The following is a 26,435-nucleotide window of genomic DNA, read 5'->3' on the forward strand; positions in this document are numbered from 1 at the left end:
TAGCCAAATGCGGACATGCTCCCAGTTGGTTTGCTGTCGGGCAGCCCAACCCTCTGTCCCTGGCCGGTATTTTTGCAGCTTCGACATTGCCATGCTTGCAGCGAACAAAGCATTCTCTCAACTGTGAGAAAAAACAAAAGACGCCTTTTGTTGCCATGACGTCATTGTGTAGTAGATAATGAAATGAAAACTTTATTTGTTTGTTTTGCTTGGCACAAAGCGGTGCAGTGTGGTAAGCAGAGTAAAAAACGAGTAAATACTTGATCATCTCGCGAAAGAAATGCATGCGAAGAAAGCAAATCAAATGAATCAAACGCATATTATGCACAGTGCAAATGGCTGGAGTTGTTGCGCGTCCGCATATCTGTTGTTTGCACCATTTTTGGCACTTCTTACCAACTCTTTTTTTTCTTCGCTGCCTGATGCCCGCGTGCAGCGCTATTGAGCAGCACTTTTAATTTGGTCAATCCGAAGGCTCTCCCTTTTTCCTTTTTCCTCTTTTTTTGTTGCTCAGCATTCAGTCATCTTGGAAGAAAATCCTACGAAAAAAATATATTCTGGCATTTACGCCGTTATAAGTGTGTTCTTGAAAAGAGATTTGACCAATACATCTTTGCTTCAATTTCATTTTTGCTGCACCTTTTCCACCCTAATATTCCATTCTTTTTTAATTTTGCAAAGCCTGTTTCTCATAAAATTTTTGTTACTTGTCTTTTTTTTGTTTATTTGCACTTACCTCACTTAACCTTACCTCGCCTCGCTTCACCACCCTGTGTATTGCATGACACGCCTCTATTAGCATCACTTTGGCATATTCACTACTATTTCTTTTTATTCTACTTGACCCACCATTGGCACTTATCAACGTTGCCCTCTGGTCGCACTCCATACACACCAACACCAACCCTGGTATCTCTTACGCCTTAGCAATACGCGGGATAATAGCAGACAAGCAGGGTCAGCACACCTCTTTTTATTTCGTTTTTGAATTCAATTTGAATGACTCGCTCAATCCATTCAGACATGTATTCGTGGCAGGATATACTTCCGCGCATGGAGGAGATCCGCAGGCAGGCAACAGACCAGTTTATCGCTGCGTGGAGGGGCTCGCAGACCAAAAAGGTCAACGATTTTACTTGGCACGAAACGGTAAGTGCGCACAAGCAAAACAATATGCGGGAAATATCACCTTTTCACTTTTATTTTCCTCGATGCGAGTTGCCACTGCGCCTGTCTATCTGAGATGTCCATCGTGGCCTTTCTTTTGTCTTTCTCCTTTTGCCATATATGAGATATGCTTTTGAGCATGCGCACAATTGTCTAGACAAATAGTTTGAATAGTTTGTACTACACTCTCCCCACCAGCTACGCGGCCGTTTTTCTATTTCCATATGTGCAGCAGCGGCTGTGGCCATGATGTCGGTGGCGAATCTGGTCAGCTCTATGTGGCATATCATGAGCGTGGGGAGAAAAGATCCTAGTGACACTTCATTTCTGTTAACATTCTGGTAAGCTGCTTTCCCGGAATACAAATGACTTTTTTGCGCGCAAATATTCCAGAGCAAAGGGTCAGCCCTTTCTTTTCTCCGCCTGCAGCAATGGAGCATAACTTTACTGCCATGTGTTGTACATTGTTGTTGCACATGCATCTATCTGCGTAGGCATGGTAGGCAGCGACATGTATTGCACTTTCCGCTTTATTATGACATTCGTTCCTTTTCTCTTTTTGTCCTCTTGACCATATGGTTCGAGCCGCCCTGCAACCAAAAAGTGCGAGCAGTAGCATCGCCACAAGCGTTGCTATTTTCACAATGCTCCTTTAATTTTGCTTTGGCTATGGCTTTGGCTTTGGCTAACCAAATTTCTGTCTCGACGCTATTTTCCCTCCCCCCGTTCTACTGCGACCGGAAACATCATTTTTAGGTCGGATATGTAATAGTAAAGCGCGACGATGATTCCCGGCGCGTCGTGTTGAGTCCCCGAGTGCCCGAAATTCTCCGAGAGCTAGGATGCGACCTCACCCTCGCCTCAACCGGCATGCACCCACAGGTCCACGACAGAGAAGCATCGAGCAATCCTGGTGACACATCCGCCAATGTGGCAGCAGAACAGACGTCCTGGCGCCCAGCCCACGCCCGGTTTGCCCTTCGATGTAAGTGCAGAATCTCTCAAGCAGTCAGTCGCTGCTTGTGCATTTCCTAATTATTAGGTAAATGTTTTTTGTTTGCTGTGTTGGCGCTTTCCCGCAGCGCTGCTTATATTGATCCCGCTGCCGCCGCCACCACCACAACCCACCCAATATTCTGGGTTGATTTTTTCATCCCACTTTTTCCTGATATGCAAAATTGAAAAGGCGGGCTGATGATATTGGGGAATAGAGGGAGAAAAGCGATCTGCAGAAGACACAATGACAGCCAGCAGGCCAAGCAACCTGTTTTTTGGTATCGTGCCTCATTGCCTGTCCTTTGGAATGTAATTTTAAACACAAGTGGCCCAACTGGTGCGTTCTTGTTCATTCTGAGTCGTGTGTTTTAGAAAATAACGCACTTTTGCCCATCGCGTTGCTATCGACGCGCTTGGGTGTTCGCATTTTGCGAAGGTGGCGAACGCTTGGAATTATACGTCCAGTATTGTGCCCAAAATATGTATCATATTTGCGATCCTCTGCTATTCCAATGATACATTGCACCCATCCTCTATCTGTATATGCAGTCCGTGCGAGCCATTGTGCTCAGCTCTCAAAATTTATTTTACTCTTCTCTTTCTCGCTAGGCTTGGTTCGAGGCATATCATCTTTATCCATCAGCCGCTTGTAGAAAAAATACACAGGCCAATCCTTCTCATTTGCATCTTGGATATGAACACGGACATTGCCGCCAAATCCGGATACCGATTCTGATGTCGATCTGCATTGCTTCCTCCATTATTTCTAAACACCCCGACATTTCGCACATTTCGCAGCACAACTAGACGCATGAAACAATATGTCATTATTACGCTTGCACTTGTTGACACACCATGTTAATCCTTTGTAATATCTGCCATTAAAAATGGTTGTTTTTTGCTACAAACTGGTATAGGCGAGCCACAATACCTGCGCGAATTTTGTGTCGGTCAGCTGGCAACTGGTATTTCTGAATGCCTGCGAGAGCGGCGGCGCCTGCTGAAAAGCAAACTAAAGCCTGACGAGATGCTGCTCTCTGTGGGGCAGTTTCCGCTTCTCGGTGCTGACATATACATTGAGGACCAGGACCTAACCAACGGCCCTCTGCTCCGCAGCATGCTGTTGTCAGAAAACTGCCTCAACCCAATGCCGCCATTCACATTGGAGATTGGGGGGATCATAGATCGCCGCGGAATTGTTCCTTACACAGCTGTACCAGTGTTTCGCGATGCTAACACGCCGTGGCCGTTTGCAGACAAGGATCTTTCGTTGGAAACTTTAGACTTTGGCATCCTGCAGAGCGCCGTTGGCCTTGATGGACACGCCCGCACTGCTGGGACACCCGCTGTCCCTCAGCATGCTGTCGCCAGCGTTGGCAACGTTGCCGCGCGCCCAGAAGCAGCAGTAGAGACGCCATCATATTCTGCCGATGCGAGTGCCTTTAATGGCGTTCCGTCGAGAGACACCCAGAGGATGCCGTACGCTGTGAATCCGTCGCCGCTGCCGCTGATGTTTGAAATGCCATCGGGCAAAAATAGTTTACTTTTGGACTCGCCGTTGTATGGAATTGGCAGTGGCGGCGTGCTGCGCGTAACCCTGTGCGCGGCCGACCTCGGCGAAGCGCGCATTCTCTATGACCAGCTAGCGCCAATCTGTGCTATCATGGTAAGTTTGAAAGCCGCATACACACGCGCAACGAGCCAGTGCTTGTCATCTTAGAGATCACGCGAGTTTTTCTCTTTCTGAAAAAAAGCCAGCCGACTAGTCACTCGCAGCGCTAATGATAACAAAGATAAAAGAGCGTGTATGTGTCCATTTACTTTGTATTTTCCCTTATTTTGTAGACTGCCTTGACTGCAGCCACGCCGATCGTAAAGGGGCACCTGACCAACCGCGATTGCTACTGGGATGTGCAGTGCAGCGCTGTAGATGACCGCTCGGCACAGGAGCGTGGGATTGTACCACTTACTACGGCCAAGGGCACGCTACTAAAGTCGCGCTTTGGCTCGATTGACACGTACTTGGGGCCCAGCCCGACAAGCAAAAACCTGGCATTCCACCCCGAAATCAACGACTGTCAGTACACATACGATAGCTGCTCGTACTGGAAGATGAAGGACGGCGGTGTAGACAACCTTTTGTCCCAGCATGTCGCGCGCTTGTTCATTCGCGACCTGCACTACGCCTCGGCAAAAATGCTGGGCGACAACAACAGCGGGAGCGGGAACAGAGCCGATGGCAATGACAGAAGTGGCAATGGCAATGACAATAGAAATGGCAGCAGTGCAAGTGCAAGTATTGATTCGGATGGCCAGGAGCATTTTAAGCGCTTTCTCGGCTGTAACCGCCAGAATGTCTGCCTGTATCCTCCCAATACTAGCACGGGCAGCGGCTGGGAGATCGAGTTTATGTCGCTGGAGGTGCAGCTTACAGACGCCGAGAATGCGGCGCTGATTACGTTCATTGTGCTGCTCAGCCGCGTCATCATCTCCTACCGCCTCAACCTCTACTTGCCGATCTCGCAGATGGACCAAAACATGTCGCGGGCCCAGAAGATTAACGCTGTCAAAGACCAGCAGTTCATCTTCCGGCGCGACGTGTTTAGTGGAAAGGATGGAAACTCCAGCAGCTCGGGGCGCATTCCGTGGCGCGGCAATGTCAGAAGCCGGCCCGACCCGCACATGCCGGGCTCTCCGGTAGAACAGGACCAGTTTCATAGGCACATTGGCATCAAGTCGCCCGAGTCAGCCGAATATGTCGAGCTGACGGTCGACGAGATACTGAACGGGTCACCGAAACATAGGGTCATGGGGTTGCTCAAAATCATCCAGTCGTTTTTGCCAACCTTGCATCTGGAGTACGACGTCGAGAGGGAGGTGCGCCGCCAGCTGTGGCTGGTTGAAAGGCGCGCGAGCGGCAAGCTGTGTACGCTGGCGACGTGGATGAGGCGCTTTGTTCGGAACCACCCAGAGTACAAACGCGACTCTGTCGTGCCTCCATCCATCAACTATGATATGCTGCGGACCATGAACGACATTGAGGAAGGGAAGATAATGGCACCCGAGCTGCTGGGATGATTGATGCTACAGCTCCACCACACACGCGCATGCATGCATGGCACCTCTTGAGGCATTCAATCCGCTTGCGCACATTCTTAATATGAAATACACGCAGATTCACAGCGCACTTCCACCAACAGCTAAATTTGCTGCAACACACACTGCCATTGCCATTGCCATTGCTGGTCTTAGGCCGGTTGGTGTCCTTGTGCGAGACAAATAAACATTGGACTCTACTATTGACAAACTATAACACACAAAATATATGTGTGGCGACCAGAGATGTTAGGGAGAAAGAGTGCGTCCGACACTGTTGAAATGCGAATCGAGCCACAAACCGGACGTGTGCCTGCCATCTTAGGATCTCCGATAGCTTGAATCGCCTCGATTTTGTCTGCGCCAATCACACAATCGAACGTGATGTGGCGTTCAGATTGGCTGGCGCTTTGTGTGCGTGTCATTCCCATTCCACTGCTGGACCACTCACAGAGGGCAGCTGCCCTTTTATTTTGCATTTTGTATTTTGTGCTCTTTTGGCCTTTTTCTTCATTTTCCCTATTGCCCCCTTTTTTGTTTCCTCTTCTACTTTTCCCAACTCTGTTTTCCTCTCTCTATTTTTCACATTCGACCTTTGGGAATTTCTCTCATTCTCACGCACAATGCTCGACTTTGTTGTCTGTGTCGGTGGCATCTACGCCTGCTATCTAACATGGTCTGTCATGCAGGAGCGGGTGACAATGTCCACGTACGGCGAGGACCACCAGCGATTCCGCTTCACAATTGTACTCAACATTATCCAAGCAATGTCTGCATCCCTCACAGGGTACTTCTACGTCCGTGTCATCCAGAAAAAGCCAATGCTTAAGATGAACGCGCACCGGTGGAAGCGGTTCTTCCAAGTCGCCGTGCTTAACTCTCTGGGGTCTCAGTTCGGGTACATGGCGCTCAAATATATTAATTACCCGACGATGACATTGGCAAAAACATGCAAGTTGATCCCGGTTATGTTCATGAACAAGGTGCTTTATCGCAAGCATTATCCGACGTTCATGTACGCAGTGGTGGCGATGATATCGGCCGGAGTGTCGGGGTTCATGCTGTTCAAAAGCGGCGGCAGCGGCAGCGCGGCGGTTGTTGAAAATAGCCTTTATGGGCTGGCGCTTGTGTTGATTAATTTGGCGTTTGACGGTACGATGTACTCGACCCAGGAACACATTTTTGCTGAGGATTCTGAGATTACAGGCCAGAACATGATGTGCATTATGAACCTATGCAGCACAGTTCTCATGTCCCTGTGGCTGCTGAACCCGTACAATCCGGAGCTGGCTTCGGCAATACGGTTCCTGTACACGCATCCTCGCGCGATGACCGACATTGCCATGTTTGCCATTTGCGGTTCGCTCGGCCAGTGCTTTATGTTCTACATCTTGGCCAACTTTGGCTCGCTGACTCTGACGACAATCAATGTGACGCGCAAGTTCTTGACTATTTTGATCTCGGTGTTCTACAATGGCCACCCGCTGAACCAGAGACAGTGGTCGGCCACTGGCCTGGTATTTGCGGGCATTACCCTCGAGGTGTATAAGAAGCATATGATTAAGCGGGCGGGAAAGAAGCTGCAGCCGGCGGTGGCTGATTTGCCCGATACAGCGGGGGAGCCTGTTAAGCGTGTCACGTCGCCATCGCTTTCGGGCGAGCGTGCTGCTGCGGTGCGGGCTGCGTTGAAGCGCAAGTCTGGCGGTACTCAGGCGGATGCCAGTGGTGATCTGAGAAGACGCCAGATGGTCGAGGTGGCTGCCACATAAATTCTTCCCGTACTTGGTTGTTTTGGCCGCAAATTCATTTCATTTCATTTTTTTTCTTCAGATTATATATCCTTTTGCACTTTTTTTGCACTTTTCTATTTCCTTTTCATTCCATATTTGAACTTTCAAAATAAAGCAATACGTTTTTCTTTTTAGCTTTCACTCATTATTTTTTGGGCGTGTAGACCGCGTCCACGTTTTGGCTTATAAGATTTTGGTCTGTGCTTTTTTTTTGGCAGGCAGATGAGGGTCGAAATACAAACAAGCATGAGGCAGCATTTCCATTTTATTATTATTTTTGCTTCTCCGCACATACAAGCACACTTCTTTCTTTTATAAACACTTTTTTTGTTTTATCTCTATTATTCGGCGAAAAGCTGTAAACTTCCTTTTTTACACACGACCACCCACATTCATCGTATTTTTTTTGCGCAATCGTCAACTGATTCATTTTAACTCATCTGCAGATGACCGTGTCCAATGACCTACAGAGTCTGCTGAAGCGGGTCGAGAAGGCGACCATGCGGCTGGAGGAGATGGCAGCCAAGCACGCCGAGCAAAAAGCCAGCGCAGCCAACACCACCGGCAGCAGCAGCAATATCACCGATAGCAATGCCAGTCTGTCGAGCGATGCTGGTGCAGACAGCAAGGCAGTTGTTGAGTACGAAGCGGCACTGCAGCCGTACGTCGAAAAATTCATCGAGCTCTCTCAACAAATTGGCGGCCTCGTTGGTGAGCAGGCGGAGAGCGTCTCTGCGTTGTTTGACGCACAGCGTAATTTCATTCGTATCGCCGGGCTGACGAAGAAGCCGACAATGGACCAGATTCCGGCTCTTTTGGAGCCCCAGCAGCAGGCCATCCAGAAGGCCATTGATATCAAGGACAAGAACAGGCCATCCGACATGTTTGACAACTTGTCGACGGTTGCCGAGGGTATTGCTGCCTTTGGGTGGGTGGCAGTCGAGCCCACACCGGTGCCGTATATTAACGAAATGAAGGACTCGGCGCAGTTTTATTCGAACCGCGTGCTGAAAAAGTGGAAGGAGAAGGACAACAGGCATGTTGAGTGGGTCAAGGCCTTTTTGAGCATACTGCGCGAGATGGCTGCCTATGTCAAGCAGTTCCATACCAAGGGCTTGGTGTGGAACCCCAAGGGCGAGGATTCTGCCCAGGCGCTGCATGCTATCAAGGGTGGGGCTCCAGCAGCTTCCTCGGCGGCACCCCCTGCTTTCTCTGGGGGAGCTCCGCCACCGGCCCCTCCACCGCCGCCTCCTGGCGCCATTGAAGTTGCCGGCAGCTCGTTGGCTGCTCCTGTTACTCGCGGCGCTCTTTTTGCCGACATCAACAAGGGCGGCGCCATCACCGGTGGCCTGCGCAAGGTGGAAAAGAGCGAAATGACGCACAAGAACCCAGCCTTGCGTGTTGGTGGCACCGTGCAGGACAAGGCGGAATCGAGCTCTGCGTCCAAACAGGCCCAGCCCCAAGCGGTGGCACAGCGGCTGCCGCGGATGCAGCTTCAGGGCTCCAAGTGGATTGTCGAGAACTACGGCACTGAGCACCTGGTCATCGAGGCAACCGAGACCAAGCAAACCGTGTATATGTTCAACTGCAATGGCACAACCTTGGAAGTCAAGAACAAGCTCAACAGCATTGCCATCGACGGGTGCCAAAAGTGCGGTATTGTTTTTGACACCCTTGTCGCGCAATGCGAGATCGTCAACTGCAAATCCGTGCAGGTGCAGGTGAGGGATATGGTCGCTTCGATTCAGATTGACCGCACGGACGGTGCGCATGTGTTTTTGTCCGAGAGTGCCCGCGATAACACACAGATTACCACAGCAAAGGCATCCGAGGTCAATATCTCATTCCCCTATGAGACCAGCAATGTCGAGGACGACAATTTTGTTGAGCAGCCTATTCCCGAACAGCTGCAGACTGTCGTCAAGGACGGGAAGCTGGTGACAACCATCCTCGAGCACACCGGATAGAAATATGTGTGACCCTGTAGGATGCACTTTTATATGATTTCAATATAACGTTTTAATGTTTAAAAAACTTTTGAAGCATTTGTCTAATGTCTTTTTTTGCCTAAAGCTCGCTTATATAGTTATTTTTTCTTGAATGTATAGGGCCCCGTTTAACATTTTATCTAAACCCAGTGCAATAATATAAAGTTGACTGCAAATATCGGATATCAAATGCAAATCAAATCAAATCAAATCAACGATGCCAATCGGTTCGTGTTCACATGGCTTGACCGGGAGGACGAAGAGGAGGGGGTGTGGTGGCTTGCGACATCAAAATGAAATTTGCATTTCTGCTCTGTAACTGGCGTGTGAGTTTAAAACCCCAACCTCTGCCACTCCTTGCTTCTTCGGAATACACAAAACAAACTTGGCAGTTTATATTAATACTAACCACTCGGCATCTGTCATGACTTTAATCAAGGATACTAGCGGCAGCGGAGTGTGTGAGTTCAAGGTCGGTGCTCTCAACAGCGGACCTGACTCTGCTTCGTCCCACAGCCACTCTCATGACCATTCTCACGGTCACGACCACAGCCACTCCCATGATCGTGCCATCGAGCACGGTCACACCCACGACGTTCTTGACCACCCAGGCCGCTACCATGAGCGGGCGCCCTACAACCGCACAGGGCGTGACTGGGGAGAGCGCGCGTTCACAGTCGGAATCGGCGGCCCCGTTGGCAGCGGCAAAACCGCCCTCCTTCTGCAGCTGTGCCGCGCACTCCGCGACCGGTACAACCTCGCATGCGTCACCAACGACATATTCACCCGCGAGGACGCCGAGTTCCTGACACGCAACGGTGCCCTGGATGCCGAGCGCATTGTTGCTGTGGAGACTGGCGGATGCCCTCACGCTGCCGTGCGCGAGGACATCACAGCTAACCTGCATGCGCTGGAGGTCCTGCATGCCAAGTTCGAGCCTGAACTGCTGCTGATCGAGTCTGGCGGCGATAACCTGGCGGCGAACTTTAGTCGCGAGCTGGCCGACTACATTATCTACGTTATCGATGTCAGTGGTGGTGACAAGATTCCGCGCAAGGGCGGGCCCGGCATCACCATGAGCGATCTGCTGGTCATTAACAAGACGGATCTCGCTGAGGCTGTGGGTGCTGACCTCGATGTCATGCTGCGCGACGCCAACAATATCCGCGATGGCGGCCCTGTAACGATGGCTGTGATCAAGCATGGCAAGAATGTCGACGAAATTATCAACCACATCCTGCATGCCTGGCAGGACTGCGTGCCGGGAGCTAGGATCAAGTAGCTAGATAAAAAACACACACACATATATTGCATAAATCCCATCATACCCAAAAGCCCTTTTTTACATTTTAGGGGCGTGTGAGAAACAAAATTCACTTGAGCTGTCGATCTTTGCATGGCAGAGTTCTGTTCTGCTTTTGTTTTCACCTTTTTCTTCTTCTTTTTTCCCCTTCAGCTTTACCCTATTTGAATTTTTTGTTATTTTTATTCGCCATGTTTATTGCTATTATCGGTATGCAACGAGCACTAGCATTGTTCAACACGGAAGGAGAGGAATGGCAGACAAGTATTGATCACGTCTGCTTTATTTTTGAAGCAAGTACACTCATTTTTTGTTTAGAAATTGCCTTGTGTTAATGTAGGTTCAACGTCCAGCGGCAAGGAGGAGGTTGCTAGCTATCTCATCCGCACAATGGGATTCACTCGCCTGCACATATCCAACACCAATGCTGTCACAACGCAGGGTGATCTGGCATTCCAATCCACAAAGAGCATTCTCGAATACGTGACGCCACGCTGGCGGACCAACTTTGTCACCACTGACGTGACCAGCCCGGTCAACCTATATCTCCTGTGGAAGCGGCCATTTGTTCTTGTTGTCGGCATCGACGCGCCCACGGGCACACGCTACAGCCGGCATTGCGCAAAGCGAATCGCACACCATGAGGAGCCAATAACTTTGGAGAAGTTTGTTGAACTGGACGACAGGACCATGTACGCGTGCGAGGATCCGCCCAGGGGAGCGCAGGCTGTGAGTGATTTGGCAAAGGAACTGGACATCGGCATATGCCTGGCGGCCGACGCCGAGCCGCAGCCATTGCTGTCGTCGATTATTCGCAATGCGTCGGCCGCCCACGAACTTAACCTCAAGCGCGTGCTGGCCAGCGCCAACGTATCCATTGCCAACACATTTGATACGCTGGCCGGTCTCTACGCGTACCTCGAGCACATTGACCTGACTAATCCTGAGCGCATCCGACCGTCGTGGGACACATATTTTATGCTTCTTTCGGAGCTGGCATCGCACAGGGCCAATTGCATGAAGCGCAAGGTCGGGTGTATCCTGGTCAAGGACAACCAGATCATTGCGACAGGATACAATGGCACGCCCAAGGGAATCACAAATTGCAATGAGGGCGGCTGCCCCCGGTGCAACGACGGCACGCCGTGCGGTGTGTCGCTGGACCACTGCCTGTGCATCCATGCAGAGGAGAATGCCTTGCTGGAGGCTGGCAGGGGACGGGTGCGCAATGCTGTTGATGTGGTGCTGTACTGCAATACGTGTCCCTGCCTGGGGTGCGCAAAGAAGATCGTCCAGGTTGGCGTTAAGGTCGTTGTCTACTCGAAGGGGTATGGCATGGATGAGCTGACGCTCAAGCTGTTCAAAGAGGCCAAGATCGTCGTTCGCCAGCATACGCCGCCAACCATCAGCATGGAGATCGGCTCGCCATGAAGAGTAAAACGCAGCAATGTACAATTCACTTTTATTTGCACACACATAGATAAATGCACTCGGATTAAATCATTTTTGGTAACCCACTAGGGTTTATTAATGTTTAGCGATAATTGAATTTAAAGGACACGACAGCATCGGGCAGCATGCGCTCCTTGCACCAGTCGACCGCCTCGTCGCTGACCCTCCGGCATTGAATAAAGCTCAGCTCAGTCAGCGTAAACATGCATCCCAGACCTGTAGTCCCTTCAACAACAACCTTGATCCCGTTGGTCGTTATGCGTCGGCAAAAGTCCAACAACAGACTCTTTAGATGCAGCTGGTGGTCCCCAATAGCAGCCAGACTGTCGTCGCTGATGTCAATTGCCGACAGATCGAGGTGGGTTATAAAAGTGCAGTTGCGGACCAGTGGAATTACGCCAGCATCTGAGCACGACAGGCACCCGCTGAGATTCACAGATCGCAGCCCGGTGCAGTTCTCCGATAGCGCAAACAGGGTACGATCGCCCACCCGCAAGGCATCATGGACATCGATGAACAGCAGCCCGCGGCAGTGGCGCAAAATGCCGACAAGCAGATCGTCGCTAACTAGGCTGATGCCGCCGCCGAGACACAACTGCATTAGATCGGGGATTCTGGTCGCCAAATTATCAACAACATCGAGCGGCAGCCCGAAACCACCATTGGTAATACCCATCAACTCCTCGTTGTTCTCGTCGTGCCCCGGGATGCTGTTCATCATCAGCGCTTGCAGCTTCAATGGCCGCCTGTGCTCTGTGGCAATCGAGTGGAGCGCCATAAACGAGGCCTTTGTGTGGCAAATGTCGAGGACACAGAGGCTGTGGGCAAACGCATAGAAAATCCTGCGGATCGCAGAGTCGGTAATTTCCTTGCACCCGCTGAGCAGCAAAACTTTGAGTTTTGGCAAAGACTGCTTGTCGACAGAAAACATGCGGTGCCAGTCCCTGCCATCATTTAACGCCGACAGGCTGCCGTCTTCATCGCCAATTGGCACGCCGGGATTCTGCGTAAAGGAAAATACAAACTCGGATGTTTCAGCCACGGGAAACGCATCGACCGTGATAAAGCGGCAGAAGGACAGGTCCAGGCGCGTCAGGTTTGGGGCGCTGACAAGCAGCCGCTGTACGACAAAGTCCGATATTTCGGTAGTGCTCAACGCAACGTGCTCCAGCCGGCTGCCGATCCTGTCAATAAGGGTCTCGAGCATCCCGTTGGTGATATGTCTGTTGGCCCGAATCTCGAGAGCTCGAATATTAACGCACCCAAAGTGAATCAGCGTCGCCAACCCGACGTCCGTTATTAACGGCGAAAAGGGCAATGACAGCCTTGAAAGTGCTGGTCCTGCCCTGCGTGCAAGCGTTTTGAGGTTCTGGTCGTACAGCAGTCGCGATTTGAATATGTCACTGTGATCCGAGGTGTCGCGCGTTGATGTTCTGTTTGCCAACCGAAATCCAAGATCTGCGCGACTGGTGGCTAGGCTGTTGCTGGGTGCAATGTCGCTTATTTCGATGTTCTTCCATAGAACCGACCACCTATCGAGCGAATAGTACCACTTTTTAGATACTAGCATGCAGCGGGCAATCTCGTGCAGCGCCATGTTTCCAAATATCAGAATGGAAATATCCATTGGAAGCACTACTAAAGGGTCCGACATGGCCAGCTAAATAAAGAATGTGTAAAGCTGGGTCCGCAGTTGTGTTTGAAATGTAAATGCGAGCGAGACAAAATCAAGGTGCTGTGCAAAGAAAAAACTACAGCGGATGTAAGAGCTACGTCAGTGAGCGGATGCGCTAGTACTATTTGCGATCGTTGGTGTGCAGGAAGCGTGTAGTATAAATGTTTTATTTTTAGAGTTCTAGACGTGGGACACTTGATTCTGTGCGTAAAAAAATCATCAGTGCGCAGTTTATCGATGTTATCATGGAATAAGCAAGTATGGTGACGCCGGGATGCTAAAGTGTGTGACGATTGCATTGCATTTCTTGCTCCAGGGTATTTTTGGCATTGCTCATGTGATTCGCAGAAAATTACACTACAACCTTTATACCAGCACGTCTGCTCACAAATGCGCGGCATTGTGTGCAATAAACATATTAATAGTTTTGGGTGGCAATGTTTCTATTTAAATGGCAAACATAAAAGCAAGGGTGCATATTTAGCTCAGCGACATCACATCATGCAACCACCTCGTGTATTGAAACAGAATGTGGATACAATGCGGGTAGATGTAATGCAGCCGGCCCAATATTTCGGCGCATTTTTATTATTTTTACTTTTCAACCAAAAAATCAAACTGTGGTGGCAATACACGTACGTTAAAAAAGAGCCGAGAGCTTGTAAAATGACTTTTGGATAAAGTCAATGCAATTGCGACAACTTGTACTTGTGCTTGTGCTTGTGCTTGTACTTGTACTTGTGCTTGTACAAGTTGTCGCCTGCTCGCCTCCATCCAACGTTAGCGAAAACGCGGAAATTCCCAATATTTTGTTTAAAAATCAGTTGGACAATTTTATCTGGCTCTGCTTTGTGAGAGCGCTGCGCACTTCCAGCTTTGTATCTCGTATTTGGAATTTCCTATCCAACATATTTCTTCTTTCTGAACTGCTTCCCTCATCGGTTTCATTTTTTCTTTCAGAGAAAAAGTCTTGGCACACATTTTGGCTAAGCATGCAAAGTTCCACACAAAGAGACATACATGAGCAGCGTTCATTTTATTTGCTGACCAATGCCAATGCCAATGCCAATGCAAATTCTGCAAAAAGGAAAAAAAATTGTATTCGGGGTTTACATGCTTTGACACATCCTTGAAACGATCCACAGTCCACTCTAAAATAAGGGCACAGATTTAAAACAAAACATAAAGAAATAGGGTCCTTTAAACTTGGCACAATACCACTTGTGCTCTTTTGCTCTTTATTTGATATTCAAATAAGGGACACCAACTGCAAGGCTAATAATTGGCAGAGATGTTGCAGTACAATAAAACGCAATAAATGCAATTTCGTACAATAAACACACTACATGGATCCAAATTTGGGTTTATTTTTAATGAACTGCAAACAATCCAGACACTCATTACAAAATAATACAATGACAATGACAATAGATGCGGTCCGCACAATAAATTGTTATAGACTGGGAACTCTGCTCTAGCTCTCTCACTCGGGTTTTCTCTCTGCCAAAGATAGAAATGTTGGATGGATGCTGCAATTTCGGCAATGTAAAGATGCTGTTGTTTCTGTAACTTAACACAAACAAACAAACAAACAAACAAACAAACAAACAAAAGCCATGCTAATTTTAACTCGCTGTGCTTTTGCGTCTATCTTTTGTTGTGGCTTTGGAAATACAACAGCATAAATATGGCGTGTGCGCTTGGACAGCGAGTGTAAGGTTTTCCACATGGGTGACCAGCCAAACTAAAATCAACACATTTCTCCGGGTCCATATTTTACGCGCGCTTCAATAACAGACTCAATTAATAGCAGCACATGTGAAGACGCGTGGGCATGTAGGGAAAGAAAAAGCTGCAAATAAAAACATTGATTTCATCATTTAGGATCGCCAGCTTATCGTTCATGAAGTCATAAAATCATGGCTCAGTCTTCCAGCTTATCATTGGTGAAATCTGGCCATCCCTGCCGCATGCTGAATAAAGAAATACAAAAATAATACGAGTTTGCCGAGTCAAATCCAGTGAGCGACTGTATTCTGGTTCCTGAAATGATACGGCTTTTCGTAGGGGGTTAAGCGAGGCCATAGTCCGCGTGTTCCAGGACTGTACTAGAACACTGGTGTCTCCTTGCCAGGCTTTTTTAGATGGCCGGCTTGTTTTGTGGCCGTGATGCTTTCCCGCCTGATGACGATATGGTGGCAGCTGGCCCAACAAGAGCTATTAATACCAGCACGCAGCAAACTATTGCGGCTGACATTAGCATCATTGCCCCTCATCAGCTTCGCCATCATTATGTTTCTGATGACAGGATTGGACATCAAAGTGCGCCGCGTCCAGTCAATAAGCATATGTTTTTTCATTCGGATAGGAAGCGAGGCACTGTGAGAAGCAAGAGGTGGAGGGGCGGCTCTATCAGGAAAGAAGGGGGCGTTGGAAACCCGGGTTGCAAACCCATCCCACTTTGCAGGCCAACTTGCTCTTGGCCAGTCAGTGGCCGCAGAAATGCGCCCATTTTAATCGACTTTCCTTCTTTGCCGTTCAATTGCAAGGTCGGCACAGCAAGCGGATGTACTTTTTGCTTCCCCTTTTATTTTTAGAAGCGCAAAATAGTGGGGAACTTGTTTTTGCATCCCATGCACAGACGATTTGCATGTTATTTTTATTGCGAACACAGAGCAGAAAGGGGGAAATGGACATCCCATTCCGCCCACTCATTTTTGTTTGTTTTTGCCAAAAAAATTTTGAATATAAACCTGGACGCCAACCCAGGGAGTTCCCGCACAAAGACAAGTATTTTCTTTCTCACTCATCGTTATTTCACTCAACGACTTTCCTCTTTGTCTAATTTTACCACATCGCGGACCGCTTGTTTTCTAGTTTTCAAAAAGGTAAATTTTCGACTCCACCCACCCCCCCCTGGGTGCAAAACAAACATTTTTCCCTGAACTCTGATTGATATATAAACAATCGGACCGCCAGTTTGCAGGACCAAAACTTTTCTTCATATTTCCCTCACTAACATTTCGTTTTTTCTCTACCCTTTAAACTTTTGTAACTCTTCTCTCTTCTCCACCTTTCGTCTTCTTTTTCAATTAGCCCATCGCGTAGAACGTAGGACAAATTGCAAACACACATCCCTCCCACCTCCCTCCACAACACAACTCACATTACGACAAGATGAAGATCAACCAGGCTTGCATGGCTCTCGCCGCCTTCAGCAGCACCATTATGGCTGCCCCCATGAAGCGCGGATACTCCACCATCCCCACCCCCGCTGGCTACTCTGCCATCCCCGTTGAGGAGTCCACCCCTGTTGCTGAGTACTCCACCTCGGAGACCGTCCAGGAGACCTCCGAGACCCCCGCCTACACCGCGCCCGTTGTGCCCGGCTACTCTGCCATCGTCGTTCCCTCGAGCGTTGAGGACTACACCACCTCTGCTGAGGAGACCCCCGCCTACACCGCGCCCGTTGTCCCCGGCTACTCGGCTGTCCCCCCTCCCCCTACCGTTGAGTCTAGCTCTGTTGAGGAGTACACCACCTCTGCCCCTGCTGTCCCTGGCTATTCTACCATCCCCATTGAGGAGACCACCCCTGTTGAGGAGTACAGCACCTCCGAGGAGTCTACCCCCGTTGAGGAGTCCAGCACCTCTGAGGAGTCTACCTCTGTCTACGAGACCACCTCCGTTGAGGAGTCCAGCACCTCTGAGGAGTCTACCTCTGTCTACGAGACCACCTCCGTTGAGGAGTCTAGCACCTCTGAGGAGTCTACCTCTGTCTACGAGACCACCTCCGTTGAGGAGTCCAGCACCTCTGAGGAGACCAGCTGCACTGACGAGACCACCCCCGTCGAGGAGTACAGCACCTCTTCTGAGGAGACCACCCCCGTCTACGAGACCACCCCCGTTGAGGAGTCCAGCACCTCTTCTGAGGAGTCTACCTCTGTCTACGAGACCACCCCCGTCGAGGAGTACAGCACCTCTGAGGAGTCTACCCCCGTTTATGAGACCACCCCCGAGGCTCCCGTTTACGAGACCACCCCCGTTGCTGGCTACACCACCGAGACCACCCCCGAGGCTCCCGTCTACACCACTGTTGAGCAGGAGACTGATGAGTACTGCTGCGAGGATGTGACCGTCACTGAGACCGTCACTGTTGCTGGCGCCGGTGCCACCGCCACCCTGACCATTGTTCAGACCGCCACTGTTGTCGAGACCGCCACCGTTGTCCAGACCGTCACCGAGGTTGCCCCCTGCACCGTTCCCGTCTACGAGACCACCCCCGTTGCTGGCTACACTACCGAGACCACCCCCGAGGCTCCTGTCTACGAGACCACCCCTGTCTACGAGACCACCCCCGAGGCTCCCGTTTACGAGACCACCCCCGTTGCTGGCTACACTACCGAGACCACCCCCGAGGCTCCTGTCTACGAGACCACCCCTGTCTATGAGACCACCCCCGAGGCTCCCGTCTACGAGACCACCCCCGTCTACGAGACCACCCCCGTCTACGAGACCACCCCCGTCTACGAGACCACCCCCGTTGCCGACTACACCACCTCGGTCGAGGAGACCATCCCCTACTGCGATGAGGAGTCCACCCCCGTCGAGACCCTCCCCTATTGCGATGAGGAGTCTACCCCTGTTGAGGACTACACCACCTCTGCTGAGGATACCACCTCCTACTGCGATGAGGAGACCACCCCCGTCTACGAGACCACCCCCGTCGAGGAGTACAGCACCTCTTCTGAGGAGACCACCCCTGTCTACGAGACCACCCCCGTCGAGGAGTACAGCACCTCTTCTGAGGAGACCACCCCTGTCTACGAGACCACCCCCGTCGAGGAGTACAGCACCTCTTCTGAGGAGACCAGCTGCACTGACGAGACCACCCCCGTCGAGGAGTACAGCACCTCTTCTGAGGAGACCACCCCTGTCTACGAGACCACCCCCGTCGAGGAGTACAGCACCGCTTCTGAGGAGACCAGCTGCACTGACGAGACCACCCCCGTCGAGGAGTACAGCACCTCTTCTGAGGAGACCACCCCCGTCTACGAGACCACCCCCGTAGAGGAGTACAGCACCTCTTCTGAGGAGACCACCCCCGTCTACGAGACCACCCCCGTCGAGGAGTACAGCACCTCTTCTGAGGAGACCACCCCTGTCTACGAGACCACCCCCGTCGAGGAGTCCAGCTCTGTTGAGGAGTACACCACCGAGGTTCCCGCCCCCGGCTACTCCGCCATCCCCGTCGAGGACTACAGCACCTCTGCCCCTGTTGCCCCTGGCTACTCCGCTGTCCCTGTTGAGGAGTACACCACCTCTGCCCCTGCTGTCCCCGCCTACTCCGTCTACGTCGCCGACACCTACTTCTAAGTGACTGTTTTTAGCGTGTTAGTCGCAAGCGCCTAATATTTCTCTTTTTCATATATTCTCTGTTTTACCAAAGTTCCTTTAAATAATGAATTTTAACAATTTAAGCATTCATCTCCTTTCTTCCCCCGCTCAACAAGCGAGCATTGTTAGCATAATAGCGCAAATATTTCACCAAACCTATAAAGGTATTTATTTATTTCTACTTTTTCATTCTCAATATTTCAAATTCGAATTTTTAATTTTGTCAATATTGTTTTTGCATTTCTGCGTTGGAGCCTGCAAATGACCGATCCCCCGGCGCATGGCATTCTGGCGTCACTGGCGTGTGTCGCGACGAACGCGTTTCCTAAGCTCGCCACAGAACTCCACACGCTAGTGTCGCGGTCACAGGCAGATCAGGTGGCAGCTCCAGGCATATTGGAGGTGCTAGCAAACCACGGCGGCGAAAGGTTTGGTGAAAAGGACAGCACCAATGAGTTGCTTGTTTTCCAAAAATGGCTCGACCATGTATACAACATGTCAAAGGATATATGTGACCGGCCTGTTGCTGCTAGTGGATTGGAAGTCCCATCGTTCTGCGGGATGTTGGAGACTGTCTTGGGTTTGAGAAAGTTGGATGTGTGGCCGGCGGTCCAACTGACGCTAGGCGATGGGGATGTGCGGCGGATTCCCGTGGATCTGGGTAGAGCGCTGGCGCGAAAATGGAGTACCAGTGGTGGTGCCACAGGTGCTCCGCCATCCATGTTGTTTGTCCGAAGTGGCAGCAGTGGCGACGCTCAGTCCTTATATGCACTCTCCACCACATCAGTGCTGGAATTTGACACGGTTTCAGGTACTGAATCGTGTGGGAAACCAAAGGGCGCGCGTATGGAAGATGCCCAAAGAGAGTACGAATCAACACAAAGCATTCTTGCAAACATCGGTATCTCTGGCAAAAACACCAAAACGTGCGGCGATGATTTACTTTCCGCATTGCAAGTGACCCGACAATGGCTTGACGCGCCCGTTTCGAGCGCGCTTTTGGAGGGATCATCCGCTAATTCCAGCGCGGTCAAAAATTTACTCGCAATGGATATTTGGCCGACGCTTATTGAACGCATCCGCGGAATGGAGGTAAAGACGCGACGGAATCTCGAGATACTACGGCGCGTGCCGAAATACGTCCTGCGGGCTTTTATAGTCCAGGAGGATGCGCCATTGGGGACACAGCTGGGAACGGCGGATGCGGCCCGGTGTAAGTTCACTGTTGTTCGTCGATTTGGCAAAGCACAAGATCCCGGGCATTGCTCTGCTCTCGGCAGTGATGGTATTTGCTGGCCGATAAGAATAATGGATATTCGCGGCACCGTGGTGGAAAGCATGTGGGTGTGCTGTGATGACGATGACGAGTGCAAGGCGGGTTTGGGTTCTGCGACAATGTTGGACGGTAATGGTGAAAATAACTACGGCGGTATTAATACTGTGGTGGCGGATCCGGACGATGATATATATTGCTACAAGTGTATGGAGCTCACTTCTTGGGGATACAACCAGATTGTTATTTGCGACGGGTGTGAGCGTGGTGTGCACCAGATGTGCCATGTGCCGGTTGTCACCGAGGAGGAAGTTACGCGTGACCAATGGTTCTGCAGCAGCTGCAAAAAGACCCGACACAGCGCAAATACGCAGTGAATAGATAAATGTGTTATAAAATTTCTATTTATAAACTCTATCGAAAAAAGATTCATTCATCGGGCAATTCAGCCTACTTTGCCTTCTTTGGCTTCTTTGCCTCCTTGGACGACTCGATCGTCGATGACAGCGCCTTATAGTTCGGCATCTGCACGGTCTTCTCCACAGGCTCGCGCCACGCAATGGGCTTGGCCGAGTAGTCAGCAAACATAGCCAGGCACACCTTCTCAACAACATAAGCGAGAGCAAAGTCGGCGGCCATGACCATGCACACGACATCGCGGAAGCTGTCGGGCATGGGCACAAGCTTGAGGTACTCGTTGAAGTCGGGAATGGTCTCGGTCGCGCACACAACGGCGATGGCCGCGACACCGACGATACCGCGGTAGAGCACCTTGTTGTCCTTGAGCGCCTCGCGGAATGGGTGTCCCTGGTAGTTGATGACGAACGTCGACACCTGCTGCGAGAGCGAAATCAGGTACATGGCGGTGTTCAAAAGGCTGGGCTCGAACTTTCTCTCGACATCGACCTCGCCCGAGGGCTCGTGCTTGCGCACCTCCAGGGTCAGGTAGATCAGCGCGAACACGTGGACAGCAAACTGGCCGAGGACCGTCAGCAGCATGTAGAGCGACAGGATGTTGCGTTGGGGACGTTCCTTGGAGAGCTTCTCGAGCGGAGACGACTTTGAGATACACAGGAAGCACACCGACATGAGCGCGCCCATGATGGTTGCTTGCCAGTCGCCAAACTTGATGCCCTCGAGGTACAGCACGCTCATGCTGTAAGCCGAGATGAGGCAGGTCAGCCCGAGGATCTTGTACATTTGCGTCGTGGCCACCAGGGTGCTACGGCCCTGGCGAACAATGTTGCAGATGGCATTGATGCTTCCCAGCTTCGATGTGAACGGCGCCGCAACCGAGGCATCGCCGAACTTGAGCACCGGCACATCGTCCTCCATCGTGTCCATCTGCATCATCCACTCAGTCATCTTGGAGTGCAGGTCTTCGGCCTGCGGGTTGCCCGTGGCCCGCTGCGAGTCGGTCTCGCGCGTCAGTTGCTGCGCCTTCTTCGCGGCATCCGCACGCTTCTTGTCCTCCTCAATGGCGCTCTGTGATACAGATCCGCCGGCAGCCAGAATACGCTTGTGCTCCTCCTTCTGATCCTTCTCGCGCTCCTTCTCCTTTGCCGCGAGGTTCTCCATGTGCCGCTTGAGCATCGGCGGAGGGTTGGGCGGCGGGTGGTTGAAGCGCTTGGCGATCTTGCACTGCGCGTCGTAGGCCTGCTTCAGGCGCTGGATCATCTGGCGCTGCGCGATGGCCTGCAGGTCTTCGACGCTGCCATTCAGCAGGGCAACACCCACGTGGGCCTGCTTCAGCGCGCCGACGTCATTGGTGCCGTCACCGCACATGAGCGTGATGTAATCAGCAAGCTTGTACTCGGTCAGGATGAACTCCTTCTGTGCAGGGCTCACGCGGGCGTAGATCCACGCGTGGTGCATCAGATAGTCCTTCCACAGCGGCGTGGTGCCCAGGACGTCCAGGGCAGCGCCAGTCAGGCAGAGGTCCCAGCCATCCATGGCGCGCTGCATGCGGGGCGCGTCGCTGGGGTCAACCTCGAAGGTCACCTTTTCGTCGATCGACGTGCAGACGACCACGCGCTCGTCGCCGCTCTCCTTGGCCTCGGCAACAGACGGAGCGTCAAACACAAGCACGCCGCGGTCGACGATTCCGACTTCGCGCGCCACATGCGACGCAGTCAGGGGACTGTCGCCGGTGATCATCACGCAGCGGTGCGACGACTCGTTGAGCATCTTGATAGCGTCGGCCGAGTCGGGCTTGAGCGGGCAGCTGAACACCAGGAAGCCCTGGAACTCCAGGTTGGACTCGATCTCGTCGCGCGACAAGTCATTGAGCTCCTGACTGGTAAAGGCGGCGTTGCGCGGCATCCACTTGCATCCGAGGGTGAGTACGCGGCCACCACGGCGACTAAACGCCTTGTATGTCTCGTCGTACCATGCGGGGACCGAGCGCAGCATGCCGCGCAGCGTCTCTGGTGCGCCCTTGGCGGCGACAAAGTAGTCGTGCTGGCCGCGATTGGCGCTGCCCGAGGGCAGCCCGCTGACAACGCTGAGCGTGGCACTACGCTTGAGCACCGACGAGAAAGGGAACCGCCGGCTGACGGTGATCTTGAGCGTGTCGGCGTTGAGGCCGATCTTGCTGACAAACTCGGCAGACGAGACGTCGGGGACAATAATGTCGCTTGTGACCAGCTTGAAGCCGACAGCATCCAGCTGCGTGCGCTCCATGGGGTCGCCGACAAGCTCGCCATCCTCGAGCTGGACGAGGGCGTGGGCGCTGGCCAGGGTCAGTGCGGAGTCGCGGCCAATCGTGTGGGTGTTGTCAAGCTTGCTCGGGTCGGTGGTCCCGGGGGCGCCAGCCACGCCCTCGACAAGGAGGTCCTCGCCGGTGAGCGTGCCGGTCTTGTCGAAGCAGCAGATGTCGATCTTGCCGGCGTGCGGGATGCGGAAGGGCTCTGTGCAGAAGATGGCCAGCTTGGAGAGCGCCATGAGCGATGAGTTGACGGCCATCGAGAGTTCCATGGGCAGTTCTGGGGGTACGACCGACGTGATGATAAGGATGCAGTCAAGGAGCACCTTGGACTTGGGGCGCCGAGAGTCCTTGCTACCGTGGACCCACACGTAGGCCGAGGCCAGGATGGCAAAGATCAGCAGGAAGCCAATGAATATGTAGGACTCCTTGTTATCCGCGGACACGCGGTCGGTGCTGTGGATCATCGTGCGCACGAGCTCGCCCTGTGCGGTTCCAAAGCCGGTGCGCAGAACGTAGCAGGCGCAGCCGCCGTCGGGAGTCACGATCTTGCTCGATGCATGCGGGGCCTCGACCTGGAGCACCTTGGTTCCGCCAAAAAGCATGCTGTTCTTATCCGCGCCCTCCATGTCGAGATTGTCCGTCGGGCTGCGCAGCTGGATGGACTCCTTGAGCTGCGGGGTTGACTCTCCCGAAAGCATGGCCTCGTTAACAATGCAGGTGCCCTCAAGCAGAATGACGTCGCAGGGCACGCCACTGTCCTCAGCTGAGCGCACGACCGATATTATGTCGCCAGGGCACAGCATCTCGGTGCCGACCTCTACCCACTGCGCGTTGCGCAGGGCCTGGAGCTTGTACGGCTGCATGGAGAGCGAGCGGAACTCATTGAGTGTGCGCAGGCGCTGAAAGACCAGCGTGGACTCGAACACAATCAGCATGACAAGCGTAAAGATCGAGTAGTACCAGTACTCGTCCATGCACCACAGGCCGACGCAGAAGACTTGGAACACAAAGAAGGGCGCGACGGCATGCTCCTTGAACAGATCGATGAAGGTCGGGACAGGGACAGAGAATCGGTTCTCCCCATAGACCTCGAGCGCCTCCTTGATGGTCACTTCGTTCGACAGGCCATTCGAGTTTTGCAGCTCGCCCAGCGGTGGGCAGCTCTCCGACGGATATGTAACGGGGCTAAAAGTTTTCTTGTCGTCATCATAAATGTACTTTAGCGCCTGGAAGGTGAACGACAGTTGGGGGCGGGTCTCGTCATGAACGTTGATGCCAAGGACAATCGGGCATATGGCGCTCTTCCCAAGGTGATCCGCGGTAATGACCTTGATCAGCTCGGCCTCATAGGGATCCTCGATGCTCTGACAGGTAAACTTTGCCCGAAGATTAACGCTCCACTGGCACATCAGGAACACCAGCGCCTGCAACATGAACATGATGATCAGAGACAGAGCGGTAAACTCCTGCGAGCCCAGGAAATCGTTGTAGCGCATGGTGTAGATGTATAGCCAGCCGGCGTACACCAGCGTGAATGGCCATAAGTATGCGTGTTGGAGGGTTGGCAGTTTTCGGTGAAGCGTCGCCGATTTTACTGCTTTCGCTTGCACCAGCCTCTCGTGCGATGGCGATCTAAATTGAAATTAAAATTCGAGTAAAGGATTCCGGGCAATTAGTATATATTGGACATTTCTTGAATATGCGTGAGCGAGAAGTTCTTGTGGTTTTAACAGAAGAGAGTGGTACTTACGCCATAGTTAAGTTAGGTATTTTTTGTAAGGGTGTTGACGGCAGGAGTTAGCGCGGGTAGTGAAAGTGTTCTAATAAAACAAAAGAGGGGGAATTCAAACGGCTCCTTGTTGGCTGGTTGAATTGATAGCAAGTTTTACAAACACGCACGCTAAGCAAAACAAAACAAAAAAACGTGAAAGATAAAGAGAGGGATAAAGTAAGGGGCGAACAAGTTATGAGCGCGTGGGTGTGTGAGGGGGGGGGTATGTGTGTGCTGAAAAGCAATGCGTTATTGCGTCGCATAATGAAATATTGCACGGGCTTATTCAAACTGCTGTGGATCAAAAATCAAGCGCATGATCAGGAGAAAAAGCAGGACGTAATTTGAAGTATCTTTTGCTTGAACTTTGTTTCACTGACTTTTTCCACGCTTGGACCGATTGTGATTTTGTCCAATCGCCGACAAACACATTTTTTTACTTCTCATTGTTATTGAAATGTTTTTTTCAAAGCGAGAAACGTGCACAACCGCCGATCACCAAAACTATTGTTTTTCTTAGCAGCAGCGCAGAGAAACGCCGTGCGCAGAAAAACACCGTGCGCAAAAAAAAACGTCAAAGCAAACAGTTTCGAGATGTTTGCATTTTTCTGATGTTATTGGCAACAACAATAAAAAACTAACCACGTTTGATATTGATTTGTTTTGAATACATGGTAAGAGAGGAGTAGGGGGTGAATATTTGATCGAAAACGTTTAAAAACGGTCTGAACGGGCTCGCATTGCCTTTTATTTTCTTCTTTTTTATTTTTCCCTTGTCTGACTTTCTTTATTTACTTTCCGCTCTTTTTATCCTCAAACAACAACCTATCATCCATTAACCATGACTACCGACTGGTCCAACCGTGAGCTTCCCAACACCATCTGCCTGTTCGACGTCGACGGCACCCTGACACCTGCTCGCGGCGTAAGTACCAATTAAAAAATCAACGTCCCAGTGTGCATTGTATTATATCAACATTCCTTTTTGTTGCTAAAAACCCGACAATGCCCAACACATTTTTTCCTTCACTTTTTTAATATTGTTTATCTCGTAGGTTATCACCGCCGAGATGAAAAAGTGCCTCGAGGACTTGCGCAAAAAGTGCGTAGTGGGATTCGTTGGCGGCTCTGACTTTGTCAAGCAGAAGGAGCAACTGGGCGATAACGTCGCAGACATGTTTGATTTCTGCTTCTCGGAAAACGGCCTAACCGCATTCCGCAAGGGCAAACCCCTGGCCTCCAACACCTTCCTCCAGTACCTCGGTGAGGATCGGTACGCCAAGTTGGTAAACTTCTGCCTCCACTATATCGCCGACCTGGACCTGCCCCAGAAGCGCGGCACTTTTGTTGAGTTCCGTCAGGGTATGATCAATATCTCGCCCATCGGTCGTAACTGCTCGAGGGAGGAGCGCAATGCTTATGAGGTTTTCGACTTGAAGCACAGGATTCGCGAAAAGTTTGTTGAGGCGCTGAAGAAGGAGTTTGAAGACTACAATTTGAAGTACTCGATTGGCGGGCAGATCTCGTTTGATGTGTTCCCCATTGGCTGGGACAAGACCTATTGCCTGCGGCACCTGGAGGGTGAGGGCTTCACCAAGATCCACTTCTTTGGCGACAAGGCGTTCAAGGGCGGCAATGACTGGGAGCTCTACGAGCACGAGGCCGTCACCGGTCACTCCATCAAGAACCCCAAGGAGACCCAGGCCCTCCTCAAGGAGATCTTCCACATCTAAATTGTTTTCGAATAAAGCTGTATCTCAACAAAGATTGAACCCATTTTTTTAATACCAATTATAATATAAATACAAGTTTTGAACAAAACA

At 51.3% G+C, this 26,435-nt stretch overlaps 11 protein-coding genes across 11 annotated transcripts; 9 read left to right on the forward strand and 2 right to left on the reverse strand.

The window, feature by feature from the left end:
- Positions 1 to 531: 531 nt before the first annotated feature.
- Positions 532 to 5,391, forward strand: BX661DRAFT_175744 (glutamate-cysteine ligase-domain-containing protein). Its single transcript, XM_051534155.1, has 4 exons — positions 532 to 1,149; positions 1,924 to 2,152; positions 3,081 to 3,829; positions 4,009 to 5,391. The coding sequence occupies exons 1-4, from the start codon at positions 1,000 to 1,002 to the stop codon at positions 5,239 to 5,241; spliced, it is 2,361 nt and encodes a 786-aa protein (XP_051395291.1). The 5' UTR covers positions 532 to 999; the 3' UTR covers positions 5,242 to 5,391.
- A 12-nt stretch (positions 5,392 to 5,403) lies between these two features.
- Positions 5,404 to 7,107, forward strand: BX661DRAFT_175747 (UAA transporter). Its single transcript, XM_051534156.1, has one exon. The coding sequence runs from the start codon at positions 5,883 to 5,885 to the stop codon at positions 7,026 to 7,028; it is 1,146 nt and encodes a 381-aa protein (XP_051395292.1). The 5' UTR covers positions 5,404 to 5,882; the 3' UTR covers positions 7,029 to 7,107.
- BX661DRAFT_175748 (adenylate cyclase associated N terminal-domain-containing protein) lies at positions 7,108 to 9,091 on the forward strand. Its single transcript, XM_051534157.1, has one exon. The coding sequence runs from the start codon at positions 7,496 to 7,498 to the stop codon at positions 9,014 to 9,016; it is 1,521 nt and encodes a 506-aa protein (XP_051395293.1). The 5' UTR covers positions 7,108 to 7,495; the 3' UTR covers positions 9,017 to 9,091.
- Positions 9,092 to 9,461: 370 nt separating this feature from the next.
- On the forward strand, positions 9,462 to 10,319 carry BX661DRAFT_192734 (urease accessory protein ureg; the record flags this gene model as incomplete). The annotated part of the gene is made up of 1 exon (XM_051537728.1): positions 9,462 to 10,319. One exon carries the CDS (start codon positions 9,462 to 9,464, stop codon positions 10,317 to 10,319), a length of 858 nt encoding a protein of 285 aa, XP_051395294.1.
- Positions 10,320 to 10,425: 106 nt separating this feature from the next.
- Positions 10,426 to 11,998, forward strand: BX661DRAFT_6363 (cytidine deaminase-like protein). The gene is made up of 2 exons (XM_051539347.1): positions 10,426 to 10,550; positions 10,681 to 11,998. Exons 1-2 carry the CDS (start codon positions 10,532 to 10,534, stop codon positions 11,769 to 11,771), a joined length of 1,110 nt encoding a protein of 369 aa, XP_051395295.1. The 5' UTR covers positions 10,426 to 10,531; the 3' UTR covers positions 11,772 to 11,998.
- On the reverse strand, positions 11,823 to 13,593 carry BX661DRAFT_6339 (uncharacterized protein). The gene has a single exon (XM_051539343.1). It carries the CDS (start codon positions 13,444 to 13,446, stop codon positions 11,875 to 11,877), a length of 1,572 nt encoding a protein of 523 aa, XP_051395296.1. The 5' UTR covers positions 13,447 to 13,593; the 3' UTR covers positions 11,823 to 11,874.
- Positions 13,594 to 14,036: 443 nt separating this feature from the next.
- BX661DRAFT_6333 (uncharacterized protein) lies at positions 14,037 to 14,653 on the forward strand. The gene has a single exon (XM_051539341.1). The coding sequence runs from the start codon at positions 14,154 to 14,156 to the stop codon at positions 14,598 to 14,600; it is 447 nt and encodes a 148-aa protein (XP_051395297.1). The 5' UTR covers positions 14,037 to 14,153; the 3' UTR covers positions 14,601 to 14,653.
- A 1,656-nt stretch (positions 14,654 to 16,309) lies between these two features.
- Positions 16,310 to 18,981, forward strand: BX661DRAFT_8029 (uncharacterized protein). Its single transcript, XM_051539484.1, has 3 exons — positions 16,310 to 16,355; positions 16,447 to 17,044; positions 18,770 to 18,981. Exons 2-3 carry the CDS (start codon positions 16,645 to 16,647, stop codon positions 18,838 to 18,840), a joined length of 471 nt encoding a protein of 156 aa, XP_051395298.1. The 5' UTR covers positions 16,310 to 16,355; positions 16,447 to 16,644; the 3' UTR covers positions 18,841 to 18,981.
- A 141-nt stretch (positions 18,982 to 19,122) lies between these two features.
- On the forward strand, positions 19,123 to 20,511 carry BX661DRAFT_195477 (uncharacterized protein; the record flags this gene model as incomplete). Its single annotated transcript, XM_051537946.1, has 1 exon — positions 19,123 to 20,511. The coding sequence occupies one exon, from the start codon at positions 19,123 to 19,125 to the stop codon at positions 20,509 to 20,511; it is 1,389 nt and encodes a 462-aa protein (XP_051395299.1).
- A 16-nt stretch (positions 20,512 to 20,527) lies between these two features.
- Positions 20,528 to 24,869, reverse strand: BX661DRAFT_149991 (uncharacterized protein). The gene is made up of 2 exons (XM_051533228.1): positions 24,592 to 24,869; positions 20,528 to 24,473 (listed from the first exon to the last, which is right to left on the reverse strand). The coding sequence occupies exons 1-2, from the start codon at positions 24,594 to 24,596 to the stop codon at positions 20,585 to 20,587; spliced, it is 3,894 nt and encodes a 1,297-aa protein (XP_051395300.1). The 5' UTR covers positions 24,597 to 24,869; the 3' UTR covers positions 20,528 to 20,584.
- A 140-nt stretch (positions 24,870 to 25,009) lies between these two features.
- Positions 25,010 to 26,433, forward strand: BX661DRAFT_175756 (phosphomannomutase). Its single transcript, XM_051534158.1, has 2 exons — positions 25,010 to 25,537; positions 25,668 to 26,433. The coding sequence occupies exons 1-2, from the start codon at positions 25,454 to 25,456 to the stop codon at positions 26,343 to 26,345; spliced, it is 762 nt and encodes a 253-aa protein (XP_051395301.1). The 5' UTR covers positions 25,010 to 25,453; the 3' UTR covers positions 26,346 to 26,433.
- The last annotated feature ends 2 nt before the right edge of the window (positions 26,434 to 26,435 follow it).

Source organism: Kickxella alabastrina, assembly GCF_025024165.1.
Source record: "Kickxella alabastrina strain RSA 675 chromosome Unknown BX661scaffold_1, whole genome shotgun sequence".
Taxonomy (NCBI): domain Eukaryota; kingdom Fungi; phylum Kickxellomycota; class Kickxellomycetes; order Kickxellales; family Kickxellaceae; genus Kickxella; species Kickxella alabastrina.